Genomic DNA, 14,015 nt, shown 5'->3' with positions numbered 1-14,015 from the left:
TGTTTCACCATTTTGGTTCAAACTGATATGTTGTTATTTCCATATCAGACTCACATAATCAACAACCTATACATGTAAGTGGATAATGGTTGGATGGGTGGTTTTATTAAGCCTACATCTCTTTGTTCAGCTATTTTTGACCCTCCCCATGAAACAAATACATTATTATAATTATTATAGTACAAAAAGCCTAACAAAAACAATAGACTAACCATAGAACTAAGTTTGGCCCTTTCCCATTGTGGTCTCTTGAGTTTAGCGTCGTCATAGAGAGTGAAATATCCTATGCACATTCATGATGATTCAGATGATCCCAAACACTTATGTGATCCTTTGATTCTCCTTTTAGCACCAAGTTGCACGTGGACATCTTATTGAATCTGAGCGAAATGTCTCGACATCTTTTTAGACAGTAGACGTTCATGTTCCCCGCAGGATGAATTGTAGTAACATTGGGGATTCGCTGACTCTGTATCTAATGCCTCCATACAGTTAAAACATTCTGGTGTCAGACCAAATACTGGCCAAACTAGTGTCAGTCCCATCAGCCTCAGCTGTTGTGTTAAGTGCTAAATAGCAAATGTTTGGAAACACACTAAACCAAGATGGTGAGTGTTGTAAACACTGCAAAGCATCAGGATCAACATTGGCATTGTGAGCATAGAGTTGCTAGTGCGGCTGTAAACTATTGTTAGATTGTGTGTTTAAAGCTCTTGACCCTGCTGAGTTTTTGCATCCTGGAGTTTGCTGCATGTACCTTTCTGCTCTGACTCCCGCTGGTGGAATTTGCTGACTGGCTTTCTTTTCTTTCGGTGATGTTCGGCTTGTGCAAGGATTCTTTTAAGTAACACTTGATATGCATGTTTGAATATTGTGTGTGCTGGACTCCATGGGTTTTGCAACGTCTTTTTATGTGTCTGATTCACGACGCCTCCTGATGTTGCACAGTGGCTTCAGGAATGTCAATGTGGCCGTGACCACAGCTCATTATTATGATTACTTCCTTCTTATATTGGCTTCATACTAGTTATTCTCACATTTTCTGAAGCCACTTTATTTATCTTGGAGAAACTCAGTTTGATTCCTACTTGTGTTTCTATTTGTCTTTTACATCTATCTTTCTTCCTTCAGTGGCTGCCTTGCTTTTCTCTACCCAAACGCTGATGCTAACCTCTGGTTGGTCACTGATTCATAAAATTACTATTATTGCTGGATTATTTAATGGTTGGAAATGCCTTGTTTAGTGGTGGCCAGACTAGTATCCGTCCCTCAGATAGAAGCTGCTCACCAAACCGTGTGTTCCCTTCGTTTTTTCTACTGTGTCTTAGAATAGCCCACACATTGTAGATTCAACATAATAGCTGGTGTCAGGCGCTGCTTCTTCTGTGGTTTTGGGGGGAGGAGGAAACTGCTGTTCTGACATCGGTACATGCTCACAGGGAGGGAAGAGGTCATGGCTTGAATGGCTAACATCAACTCTGTATTCACATAATACATTTGTTCCACTACAATGACTGGAATATTGTTCTCCCTGCCAATAAAGACTTACAGAACATTGCGGAATGACCCGAATTGGACAAATGTTTATACTGGACTTTATCAGAAGTCAATTTTCAGCGGTTTGGTGATTTACGGAAAGTTAAGGAAGTATGAATTGTTGGCATTACATTAAAGTCGTACTAAAGGGAGATATCCTAAAAATACTCAACAGGATTTGGCATGTCCACATTCTTTCTGATGGCCAACCTGGAGCTTGAATCTCAAGTCCATCCTTGTGGGCGACTGGTACAGCGTTACTTGGAGTAACGCCTCGGTTGGAGACGAAAGCCGGCCAAGAACTTCTAGAATAGAGTCCTCCTCAAAGTTCACACTGTGCTGGAGGAGCAGACCGGGTTCAGGTTTGCCTTGGGGCCCGTTCTGTTTTCAGACAGAGCCCACACTGAAGTCTTCTCTGTTGAGGTCCTGGAAAAGCCTCTCATGTGGTCGCAGGCTTCCAGAAATCAGTGGCGCTGATGGTGTAGACGCTTTGAAGTAACTGTGTAATTATATTTGTTGAGAACCCTTGTGAACAGCATCCACCTCGAAATCACAAGACCAACAATATGTTTCACTAGAGCCCACCATCGAATATTTTCAGTAGACCTATGGTAATAATGAAACAATACATCATTCAAATTAGCATCAACATGAAGGAAATCCAGTTAGGGTAAGCTATCAGTCTGAGCTACACCACAGCGTGGGAAAGATGTCCACAAAGACGAGCATGATACAAACTGTAAGGCTGTTATTTGTGGTTCTTTGGCTAATTCCAGAAAGCACCACTTTGTAGATAATAACATCTATAGCTACGTCCATGCTTTTGAACCTCCTTTAAATAGATACATTAATCTCCTTTAATTACAATGGTCAAATGTAGAACATGATGCACAGCGTGTTATTCTCAAAAAAACTGTTAAAAGTGGTATTCATGATTTCCTCTCAGTCAACAGCTCCATATTAGATTTATATTTTTAATATGTGGAAGATTTATTACCGTTTTCCCTGAGGTCGTTCATATGATTTCTTTGACAGTGGTGAACTGTTCTTTCTCAGTTCAGCCCCTCCTTCACTATTTCTAATTTTAACTTTGACCCCTGAGCTCCAAAGCATTTTTCAACACTCCATTTTCAGTCGTCCCAGCAGTTCCCTCCTACTTATTTTAAATTTCTCCAATGTTAACAGTGAACTGTGTTGTTTATGGCCGATAGCTCTACGTTTCTTCCAGGTTAGTCATACAAGTGGTGTATTATAATTTAGAAGAGTGCCAGTAGTGTAAGCAGCGTCCGTCATCACTGAGATTATTAAAGCATTTTGGGGTCGTTGAGTAAAAGAAATAAAATCTCCGCTTGTGTTTGGGTATCTTTACTGCAGGAAGATTCATTTTTCATATATGTCAATAATTCAGAAATTTACGACATATAATCTGACCCTTTGTCTGTTTAACCTCATGTATTTCACCCCTTGTCCAAAATGGAATGTGCCCTTGGTCGCCATTATTCAACACCATTTTTAAAAATAGTACGTTCCCATGGCAGTTTCAGGAGCATCGGGTCGCTGATGAGCTCCAGATGTTGTCCAGATGTGCTCCATAGTGGGCAACTCTACTCGGCTGAGACAGGAACACACCACCACTACTAACACCGTTCGGAGCCAAAACCAAATCTCTGTGCCGCATTCTGAAGACGGTGCGATCCAAATGTGGTTGAGTTTAATGGCTCTCTCCATGAATGCTGCAAATAATTCCTCTTTTTCTAATATACCCATGTTCACATTAATTGCAATGAGTCATTATTTTCAGTGAGTCAGTTTTTCTGAGTTACATTGGAATTCCTTTTCCACTAATCTCCAGAAAAGCAGTGCACCACAAACTTCGTATGATACCTGCTGTTTTTTAAGATTGTCCGTTAACACCAGTCATGTTCCCCAAACCTAAATGTCAACATGATTATACCAAAGAATTAAATCTAATTTTAATTTTCTAGCACCAGTTTACTTCCATTAATCCAACATTCGCTGAAAAGTTTTAATGGTTCTCTTTATGTAGAAGAATTGACATATAGTGCCCCTCAGTGGATTTATGCAGCATTACATTCTTATGTGGAAATTCACCTCCGTGTTTTATTACCTTGGTAATTCAGTTATAAACATTCAGATGACAAAGCTCCTGAACTCAAAATTACTTTTTAGTTCTTTGCAAAAAACAAAACAATATTTTCTCCTATTTACAGCCTCATATATTACACATTCTGCTGGGGTATCATGAAAAATGTGAAAAGTACAGTAAAACCTAGGAATGTGATAGAGGTGACAGTTGTAATATAACAATATAAAACATTAATTTGCAACCAAGCATAACCCGCTTTACACCAATGTTTCTCATTTTCAACATTCAAATAACTTGAACAGTTCTGTATATAATTTTAAAGTCTTTTGGAGGATCAAGCTTGTCCGGTCCAGTCCAGGATCTTCCTCCTTTGTCCAAATATACTTTCTAATGTAGCCCTGGTTTACAGGAAGAGCTTGCTCGTCTTCTTTCTCTCAGTTCCACGTCAGACAAACTGCTCAACTTGTTTTAATTATCAGTTTGAGTTCCTGTATGAAACAGTGTCAGACAGCCTGCCCAGTCACAGTGTTTGCAGTTAATGCTTCATCTTCAAACTGTTGACTTCCTCCTGTTTAGAAAAGACATTTTAAACAATTAAACATTTCAGTCATGAATTCTGTGTTCTGCAATATTTAGCAGGCAGGATGAATGCATGCAAAACTCCAGACATGCTTCACCAACCTGCAGCGTCAGTTGTTTGCTTCTCTCCTTCCGCAGTTCTTCTTTCACATCCTGCATGTCTTGCCTGATCAAAAGAGGCAGAGTTGAAAAAAGGAGTCTGTAGACACTCGTGTCTAAATAGGTCAGCCACTCTGTTCACTGCCAGTTTAGTCAAATGAATAATATCCATACAAAGACTTTCGAAGTAATTTAGTTTGTAGTAGATCTTTAATACTAGAAATGCCCTGCAGTTAAAAAATATATTCATTTAATTGTCTTAAAATAAATGCAAGTCTAATATATGACTGTTTGACTTTGACAGTCCACGTCTCAGACTCAACAAATTATACTCAAACTGCCATCACTCTGAGGAATGCAGTATTGTCTTAGAACTAGCTCGCAAAAATATTTGAAGCATCTTTGATAACTGCGGCTGACATCATGAAAAAAGCATCTAAAACATGTCCAACCAGAACTTTGTTTAGTTTCATATCAAAGAGCCAAGAGAAAGCAAAGATGCAACATTGTTGAGTCCAGTTTTTCTGGACGGTTTTGATTGGTAACTTCCTGGTTGTCCACAAACATCATAAATCCAACAGTCATGGTATAACTAATACCTTGAGACTCGGGTTTCACATATGCCCCCATTCCAGATTCAGAGTATTGTTATGTATTCACTTACTCGTGTCGCGTCTGCAGCAGCTCCAGAGCCACTCTCAGCTCTCTGACCTCGGCATCCAGGCTTTCCACCGTTGGCTTTTCTTTCGGGGTCACAGATTTTCTGTCAACGAGTACTTTGGGTGGTGCTGGTCGAGCAGGAGTCGGTGTCTTGGGTCGAGGTTCAAGCTTTGCAGGAGATGGCAGGAGAATTTCCGTACCCTGCATTAAATATTTGGAAGATGTTGCACAGATCAAGGAACTTGAACAATGATCTTACTTTCTGAACCAGTTTTAAATAATAAATCAGTCCATCACACACCTTTTGCAAGCTGGGTAATTTCTCTGGTTGGAACTTATTTGGCAGCAGTTCTGAATCTGTCTGGTCAGTGGCACCCTGAGTCTGTGGAAGACAATACACAGAAACTTTAACAAGATCCAATCTAATCTATGCCAGTTCAGTTTTATGCCACTTTAACTATACTTGGGTTTTACAGTACAAACCATAAAAGGATTCTTAAATGTCTTTATTCCCCAGAATGACTTTTGATAGCCTGGAAATCAGGCCCAAACTTGTTGCCATCATTATATTTTGGAATGTTGGCAGCTCATGAGAACCTGGGGTGTGTTTCGCCAGGGCCTTTTCTCTTGCTCAAACAAATCTCTTGGCTGTGTTGCAGTCTGATCTACTAAAAGGGCGAGTGCAGGATTTCTTATCTCTTCCTTTTTTACGATAACCTTGCTTGTATGGCTGCTGAACCTTCGTGCAAAATGGGCGAGTTAAGGAAATGAGTCTAGTCTAGAACACATTTACCACCTTTGACATAGTTTGGAAAATACATTCTGTTGTGCTAGAAATAACCTGACGAGGAAACTTTGCTCCATGTGGACAGAAACCATCAGGCAACTCAAATGTGCCAAAAACTTTTCTGGACATTTTCAAAGAAACCACATGTTGTGCATTTACCCAGAAATTGCACAAGATCAAGCAGAGAGCGGCCTCATTATTGCTTTGATAATCTCAGGCTGCAAAGGTCAACATGTAGTGATCAATAAATGAGGTCACTAAACCGGACGTACTTTTGTGGGGGTGACCTGGCCCGTCGGTGGTCTCCTCTGAGGGGGCTTGGCTCTGTTTGCCGTTGGGTGGCTCAGCTTATCCGTCTCCACATCCAGTCCTTCAAACTGGTTGGTTTCTTTCTCCTCTGCTGGTTTTGGTGAAGGAGGAGCCACATGTCCATTTGTTCTACTGAAAGAAAGAGTAAAAACATTTTTAAATACCAACCTTTGAGAAATATTCTTCTGCTGTTCACAGACTGTGGTTCACATTTTCAAGTAGGAAAAAAAAAAGTTTTACATGAGTTGCAGGTGCCAAACATGGCAGCTGAAGTCATGAAGTCTGTATTACTTAAAATTTCCTGAAATATGTTTCACATTCACAGCACACAAACACACACACACACACACACACACACACACACACACACACACACACACACACACACACACACACACACACAACTCAAATTTAACCTTTACATGCTGGTTTTTAACTGATGTTTGGCTTGTCAATAATTAGCCCAGAAGAATGAGTTTATATAACATTTAGAAGGATTTTTATAGGAACTGGAAACATTGTCCCTCCTAAACTTATTAGCTTGGAAATAATTTTCAGTAAAGGTTGTTCTTCATTAGCAGCCCCCTCATGACAGCGCCGTTTTTGTTTTCTCAGTTGTGTGTGTTTTGCTCAGGAAACAGGAAATAGGCTGCTCTCGTCTGTTTAGGCCCGAATCTGACTCATCCTAGAGTTTCCACTGAGCCGTTAAAAGGTCGGGCATCCTGGCATTCTTCTTTAAGGACACCATGGCAACTGGTGACGGCGACCAAAACCTTGAACATCTAAAGGCTCCAGTGGCCGGTGCCAGACCAAAGAGGAGAAAGTGTTCCTGACATTTTCCAAAGGTTTTTTAGCTTTGGAAAGGTTGCAGATGAATCACTGTTCATGTCACTGAATTGGAGCGGGACGTAATTACCCAGGAAGTTCTAGGTTGTTGTGCGTGCAGATTAGTAGTGCAGGAGAACACAATAGTTTGACAGCACTCACTTGGGTGAAACCTTGGCGGGTTTGTCTTTGACCGGAGGTGGACTGGGCTTGTTGAGCGATGGCAACTTGACTTTGGTCGGAGGATTGCTTCTCAGGTCCTTGGTCTCTGGTTTATCATCTGTGAAGCAACGTCATCAAATTATTCCATTATTTTTCCATATTCTTTTTACATGGAAGATGTCCCAGTAATTTTATAATAAGAAGTCATTGGCGTTTGTACCGTTTGTCTTCGCTGGACCAACTTTCTCCATCGCTGATGCCTTCCCTGGAAACAAAAACAGCAGTGAATTACCTCAAAGCACAAATGGTTGCATTTAGTATTCACCTCGCACACAATGGAGCAGTGACCGGGATTTCGTCAGACAGATATTGTCCCTTTGAGTCCATCAGCCATCTGGAAACAGTTCCTTAAGGCCGGCACTTTCATGGTCCCCTCAGTCTGCCGGACATTTCCCTGCTGCCCTTGCTTGTCATCAGTTTGAATACAGAGCAGGTTGTTGCTCTTAAAGAACATGCACGCTCAGCAAGTTTGTCTTTGATAATTAAGGTTAGCTGTCGCATCTCATGGAGGTGTGGCTTCTCCTGTGCTGAGTGGACACAGGGACCCCCCCCCCCTCTATCCATTCTGTGTACGTTGACTTCGCCACTCCTTTAACTGTATCATAGCTTTCCTTGATGTTATTTGCTAATGGTCCTTTGATTAAATTGTAATCTAGTTTAAGAGCATTTGCCAGGGGAAGCCAAGATCACTGCAGCAGAGTGGGCCAGCTGTATCCAGTACATCTGTAGTAACAGTTTCCTGAAGGGCTCGACAGATTCACCAGGGACCGGCACTCACAATAACACAGCTCATGAGACAGTTTGCTTTGGAGACTGAGAGAACAGATGCTTAAATTAAGAAGCCTCAGTGAACTGAGACATCCCTGTTTGCCATGCAGGTCAAGTACTCGGTCACAGATAAGGTCGAGGAACCCGTTTACAGTCCTGCTAAATAAATACAAATATAAGAAGTGAAACTGCTCGAAAGGAGCGTACTGAAGAACAGGAGTCACAGGACTCAGGACCAAAGGAGAACTTGAGACGCCTACCTTGACTGTTCAGAGCATTGTGTAACATTCCCTCTCAACAAACAGTCCACACAGCACTAGTAGCTCAAGTGCTGCTTCTTGTGTTGGTTGTGGAAATCTCTGCGACAGAGCTCTCCTCCTCCGCCCCCCCCCCCCACCACCACCACTACACCTCCACCCCCTTGTTTCCTCCAAGACTCTTTAACTGTGCCACATGACCAGACTAACCATCCCCCTGTTTCACTATAGTCTGAGACTTCCTGTGAGAATGATTGAGAACTGATACTGTGTGGAAAACTGTAATGCTGTAAGGAGCAGTGGCAATACAGTTATTTCAGGTGGCAGCTCTGGTTTGGGTTGTAGCACCTTCTTTTTTTTGTTGCTTGTTTAACCTCATATGTTTTCATGAGTTTGCATTTTATATTTTCAGCCAAGAGACATTTTTGTTGTTGCTTTTTGGTTCAAAAAAGTTGCTTAATTTGCAAAACTGACAGCGCACCTCAGCTGAAGCTCGAGCCGTAGAACACATCCTGCTTTGTGCGTCTGCACGTGTAATTTCCACCTATTTTTGTTTCATAAGCTGTCAATGTGCAGTCAGTCTTTTTTAAGTTACTGAACTAAAAACAATATATTTAGATAGATAGATAGATAGATAGATAGATAGATAGATAGATAGATAGATAGATAGATAGATAGATAGATAGATAGATAGATAGATAGATAGATAGATAGATAGATAGATAGATAGATAGATAGATAGATAGATAGATAGATAGATAGATAGATAGATAGATAGATAGATAGATAGATAGATAGATAGATAGATAGATAGATAGATAGATAGATAGATAGATAGATAGATAGATAGATAGATAGATAGATAGATAGATAGATAGATAGATAGATAGATAGATAGATAGATAGAGTACTTTATTCATCCCGAAGGGAAATTAAGTTGTCATAGCAGCCGGTATATTTTAATACAATAAAATACGATACAATACAATAGAGTAAAATTAAAAATATTGAGGTAGAAAGAATAAAAAAACAGGAGCACAAGATAAAATACAATAAAATAGGTAGATAAGGTGCAGTGGCAAGTTATTCAAAGTTGGTAGTAAATGCATGAAAAGTATTTAGGCCAAATTGTTCTGATTTGTTCTGTGGATCCTGGTGTAAAATTATGTTTTCAAATTGTGTGTTGATTCAGTAAGCACACAAGAAAATAAAAAATAAAAAGAATAATTAACCAATGTAAAGGATTAATATGGTATATACTGTAAATGCTTTAAGTTGCTTTAGTAACACAGACATTGATCAGGTGACCAATTTTATACCACGTGCCAAAAAGTGCTCAACCAGTAATGCTGCCAATCTTCCATCTATTAAAACAACAGGCTGTCAACAACAACATTCCTGTCAGAACACTGGCAGTCACAACAGCACCACAGCCAGAGATCATGAGCCAGAAGAGAACCTTTAAAACACGAGGCCTCACCCAGCACATGTTCCAGTGCTGTTGTGTTTGATCAATCACATCGTCCTCTTACCTGTGAGTTTCTTGCTGATGTTGCGTGCAGGCGGTTGGCTTGTGGTCCCGGGCTAGAGGAGCAGAAATGGAAAAACTCAACAGGCTGGCGAGTTTGCTTCCTTGTGCATTAAAGGAATCTCTGTACACTCTCTTTCCACTGCGGGACTTTTCAGTGAGTAATTCCAAAACAGAGGATATTTAAGAGAAGCCTGAGTCACTGTGAACTGGCTGCAGGGTAAAAACAATTAGCTGCAGTCAGCTGTCTGTCAGCTGAAGATAAACCACACATTAGCTACTTTTCAGTACTAAGACAAAAAAAAAAAATTAAAGAGAAGTGTAGCTCAACAAATAGCAGCAAACTGCCTCAGTCTGACACCTCTGAACACATCGAAGGTCCAATTTCAAATGGTGCCTGATTCACTCACTTTCAGACTGTCCATTGGCGGAATCACCATGACGAAGTTATCAGGGAAGAGGCCATGGCGTCCGTTTATCTCTCCCTCCCACCAGCCTTCATCTTCTGTTTCCTTCAGATGGAGATTAAAGAGTCACATTAGAAACTCAAACAAACCACTGTCCTTTGGGACGCGAAATGTCTGCACAAGAGGTTAGCACACGGTCAGGCGAAACATGGCTGCCTTGTTATCAACTTGGGATGTTTCTTTTTCGGGACTCCTTGCAATTCCGGACACCAGATTTGTGTCACTTAAACGTGTCTTGTGCACACGATGTCCCTGGAGGTGACACAACTGGTTAAGCCGGATTGAAAATGACATAACACACCTAAAAATAACACACGCTGCCTTTGTAAGAAAAGAAGTCGCACCTGGAGGAGTCTGAGGCTGTCAAGAGCATGACGTCATGAGAAAAAACATGACAGGGCAGAAAATATCAACCAAATGTGCTCGAACCTTCCTCAGCAGCACGACAATGTCTCCCTTTTTCAGATCCAACTCATCCTCTGCTACGGCCTTGTAGTCAAACATGGCTTGGCAGCACTCAACCACTGAGGAGACACGAAGAAGAGATAACAAGATTAGGTAACCTCAAGAAACTTTCAGCATTGTTTTGTGTGATGTGAAAAGAAGACTTCACCGATGATGACTAATCTTATCGGCCTTGTATGCAGCTGTCACATGACTTACAAGTAGAAGAAGTTTCAAGAGGGAGAGAGATGAACTGGAGATAAAGGTTTTAAACGCCTGATCGTTGAAGGATACTTGAATCTTCTCTGCAGTGATTAATCAAGACTGGTTACGTGTACTTGAATTATTTACTCCACCCATTACCATTCAGCTAAAAGTGTGGAAAATACCACGAGTATTATGTTGACGGTGTCAGGAAATAAATAAACCTGTTTGGTTGCCTCTAATTAGAAAATTAGAAACCATGTCTAACGTGAGAACATCTCCGGGGTGTTGGGTTAGTTTAGTTCATAACTCTTCTAAAAGACTATTTGAATTTGAGTAATTTTCACTTTAGAAAAAAATCTACATTTACCTTTTTTCCCTTTCTTCCTCATACTTGCTTTTTGAGTTATCTTCATGGGGAGAAAAACAAAATTAAGTAGAAGGGAATTGGTTTCATATGTCTTTTCTGGAAAGTTATTTTTGCGGTACATACCTCCTTAGTGAACACTGCATCTGTGAGTTTGGGTCTTGACTTCCCATCAATGTGCTTGGATTCTGCAAAAGGAGTAGAGATAATGATGAATTAAGCAGTTTCTTTAATGTTTAGAATAAATCTTAAAGCTTTACCAACCTTTAGGCAAAACAAATATTTCTTTGACAAAATTTGAAGGAAATGCTCCCACTTTGCCATTTTTTAGCCCCATCCACCATCCATCTTCAATCTGTCATTTAGAACATTTCAGAGGGAGATAGAAAGAATTTTTAAAGACAAAATAAGTATTGTTGTTACACAGAAGAACACTGTCATCCTGCATACAGTCCAGAGATTACAATCAATTTGTTAGATCTCTGATTACAAGAACACGTAAACTTCCTGTTTGTCTGAGAAAATGTTGTGAGCCTGGTGGATAAAGACAAAGAGACTGTTGTTCCCAAAATCATTTCTAAAACGCTTGTTATTTACTCAGGGAAGCTTGGCTGTGAAAACACCAACACACCAATTTACATATAATAGTCAGGTTTTGGCCATTGAGCAGCTTCAGGAACCATCAAGAAAAAATCCTTTTTCATCGGGTGAATTTACAGTCTGCTGCTATGACTCGTAAGCAGAGAGGTGCTGAGTCACTGTTTGGTTCTATGAGTTCAAATATGAAAGTATCAGCAGCGATAAGCGACTCTACCTCTTTTATGATCTCAATGGTCTCGCCAACAACCAGCTCCAGCTCATCTTCATTGACGGCGCTGTAGGAAAACACTGCCTCGCATTTCCTCGTCTGTTTTATCTTCTTTGCTGAAAATACAAAGAAACACCAGCCCCATCAATAGACACAAGTAAAGTTCATAATCCTCCGGTAATGCTGATGTAGAAAATCAAAGCCTTTACTGTTTATTGACACTTCTGTCATGTCTAATCCCTCAAAGGCCCTGTGTTGGTCCTGATACACTATATTTTCACACATTATAATTAAGGCTTTGTGTGGTGAGGAAGTGGTTAACATATATTTACAGTCTGCTTACTTGCTGTAGCTTCTTAGTGCATGAAACACATTGGCCCCAATGTTAAACGCTTGTGATTTTAGACCAGTTAAAACAGAAACCCCCCAAGCTGAGATAAGGAGGCTGTGTTGCATTAAATGCAGACTTGAGTATGTAAATCTCTAATTGACGGGCACTGATATAATTTACCCGACACTTCGAGGCCAGAAGGCAGTTAACTCTTGATCTAATCATGTTTATAACGCTTGATAAAACAATGCATTTATGTTCGTTTGTTAAATTCAACTTATTTGAATTGTGGTTGTATTTGTGTCATGGTTTTATTTATTATATTTATGATTAAACTGCAAAATATCAAGCCTCGATTACTTTAACTTGTCATAAGAGTTAGATAAATATATTAAAAGATTTTCTCCCCAATATCAGCCTGCAAATAAACAATATTACTTGGGCTAGAATTAATACATCTCCCAATAAAATGATATCGAAGGTTACACCATTGTGGATTCATAATATTTGTTTTTTATAACAGATATCAGCCGACAAGCCCTTCACCTTTTCTGGTCAAAGTGTGTGTGCATAGCTACTTTCTGCTTTATGAGCTGATAACAATGAAGAAAAATAAAGAGTGTTTAGAATTAAGACTTAGCAATCTTACTTCTAAGGCTTCGTGGTTCCCTCTTGCTGTCACCTATCAGATAGATTGGCACCTCCTGTAACGATAAACCAAAACGAGGCATATTGAAACATGTGGATAAACACAGACTCTCGGTACAGTTACAGAACAATGGTGTGTTAATGCACCTTGACAAAGTTAGCAGGGAAGATGCCCCTCTTTCCTCGCAGCTCCCCCTCCAGCCATCCCTCCTCGCTGGCCTTGACGTTCTTGACCACATCCCCTGCCCTCATTGTGATCTCGTCTCCCATGGTGCCCACGAAGTCTATCAGCACCAGCACCTCTACAGCAGAGCAGTAAATGGGGCAGAAAATTAGATTCATTGCACAAAGGCTGGCTACTTGCCTCCAAAGTTGATGTGTCCTGACATTTCCAAAGCACTGGAAACTCGCCAAGGAATACAGGCTTCGAGTGAATGTGGATTATTGCAGATAAAACATACATTTTTCTTTTGTGCCTAATCATTCTTTCTATATGTAGACGTATGTATCTTCTATTCCATTATTCTTCTGCAGTATAGTGAACTTTAAAGAACAAAAAGACGCGTAAACAGCAGTTAACAAGAAGGCTAACAAGTGCTGACATTTAAAGATCTCTGGATGGAGACAATATTTGCTGACACTAATTAGCATTTCTCAGCAAACACACATGCATGCAATCAATCTATGTCACGCTGCTAGTCGGTGGTATTCATACACTTCTACTTTATTCTTATTTGTATGTCGAATCAAAGTAGTTTAATCAAGTCAACAGCATTTTCAAAACACGCCGATTAACTTCAATGTTGCTTTTTTCTGTGTTTTATCCTCTAATTCCAACAAACTGTAACGCTAAGTCAAACGTTTAGAAAGAAATTCCATGTGCACAAGAAAACACCAAATTGCAGACTCACCCATGGTATATTCCTTTTGTTCTTCCTCTAATCTGAAAATGTAATTCCTTCACAAAGCAGCTGTAAATTCTTTAAGACGAAGGAGAACTGAAGCGTCTGGTTGTGTTGTCTCACACGGAGAGATACGACAGCCAAGGCCCTTCTTCCTACTTGTCAAA

General features: G+C 40.2%; 1 protein-coding gene across 1 annotated transcript; it reads right to left on the bottom strand.

The window, feature by feature from the left end:
* Positions 1–3,574: 3,574 nt before the first annotated feature.
* Positions 3,575–14,015, bottom strand: sh3d21 (SH3 domain containing 21). The gene is made up of 17 exons (XM_061081475.1): positions 13,858–14,015; positions 13,094–13,248; positions 12,948–13,002; positions 11,974–12,083; positions 11,424–11,514; positions 11,286–11,347; positions 11,163–11,202; positions 10,574–10,668; positions 10,088–10,189; positions 9,682–9,733; positions 7,285–7,329; positions 7,065–7,182; positions 6,041–6,209; positions 5,283–5,363; positions 4,986–5,182; positions 4,325–4,388; positions 3,575–4,211 (listed from the first exon to the last, which is right to left on the bottom strand). Exons 1-17 carry the CDS (start codon positions 13,859–13,861, stop codon positions 4,179–4,181), a joined length of 1,473 nt encoding a protein of 490 aa, XP_060937458.1. The 5' UTR covers positions 13,862–14,015; the 3' UTR covers positions 3,575–4,178.

Source organism: Limanda limanda, chromosome 11, assembly GCF_963576545.1.
Source record: "Limanda limanda chromosome 11, fLimLim1.1, whole genome shotgun sequence".
Taxonomy (NCBI): Eukaryota; Metazoa; Chordata; class Actinopteri; order Pleuronectiformes; family Pleuronectidae; genus Limanda; species Limanda limanda.
The sequence above is the reverse complement of the archived record's forward strand: the minus strand, read 5'-3'. Positions and strand labels throughout refer to the sequence as shown.

Excerpts from the sequence above, each read along its gene's own strand:
- sh3d21 (XM_061081475.1), bottom strand. Across the intron at positions 11,515-11,973 it reads CCATTGAGATCATAAAAGAG|ATTGAAGATGGATGGTGGAT; the intron begins GTAGAGTCGCTT and ends TCTAAATGACAG. Across the intron at positions 10,190-10,573 it reads TTGTCGTGCTGCTGAGGAAG|GAAACAGAAGATGAAGGCTG; the intron begins GTTCGAGCACAT and ends CTCCATCTGAAG.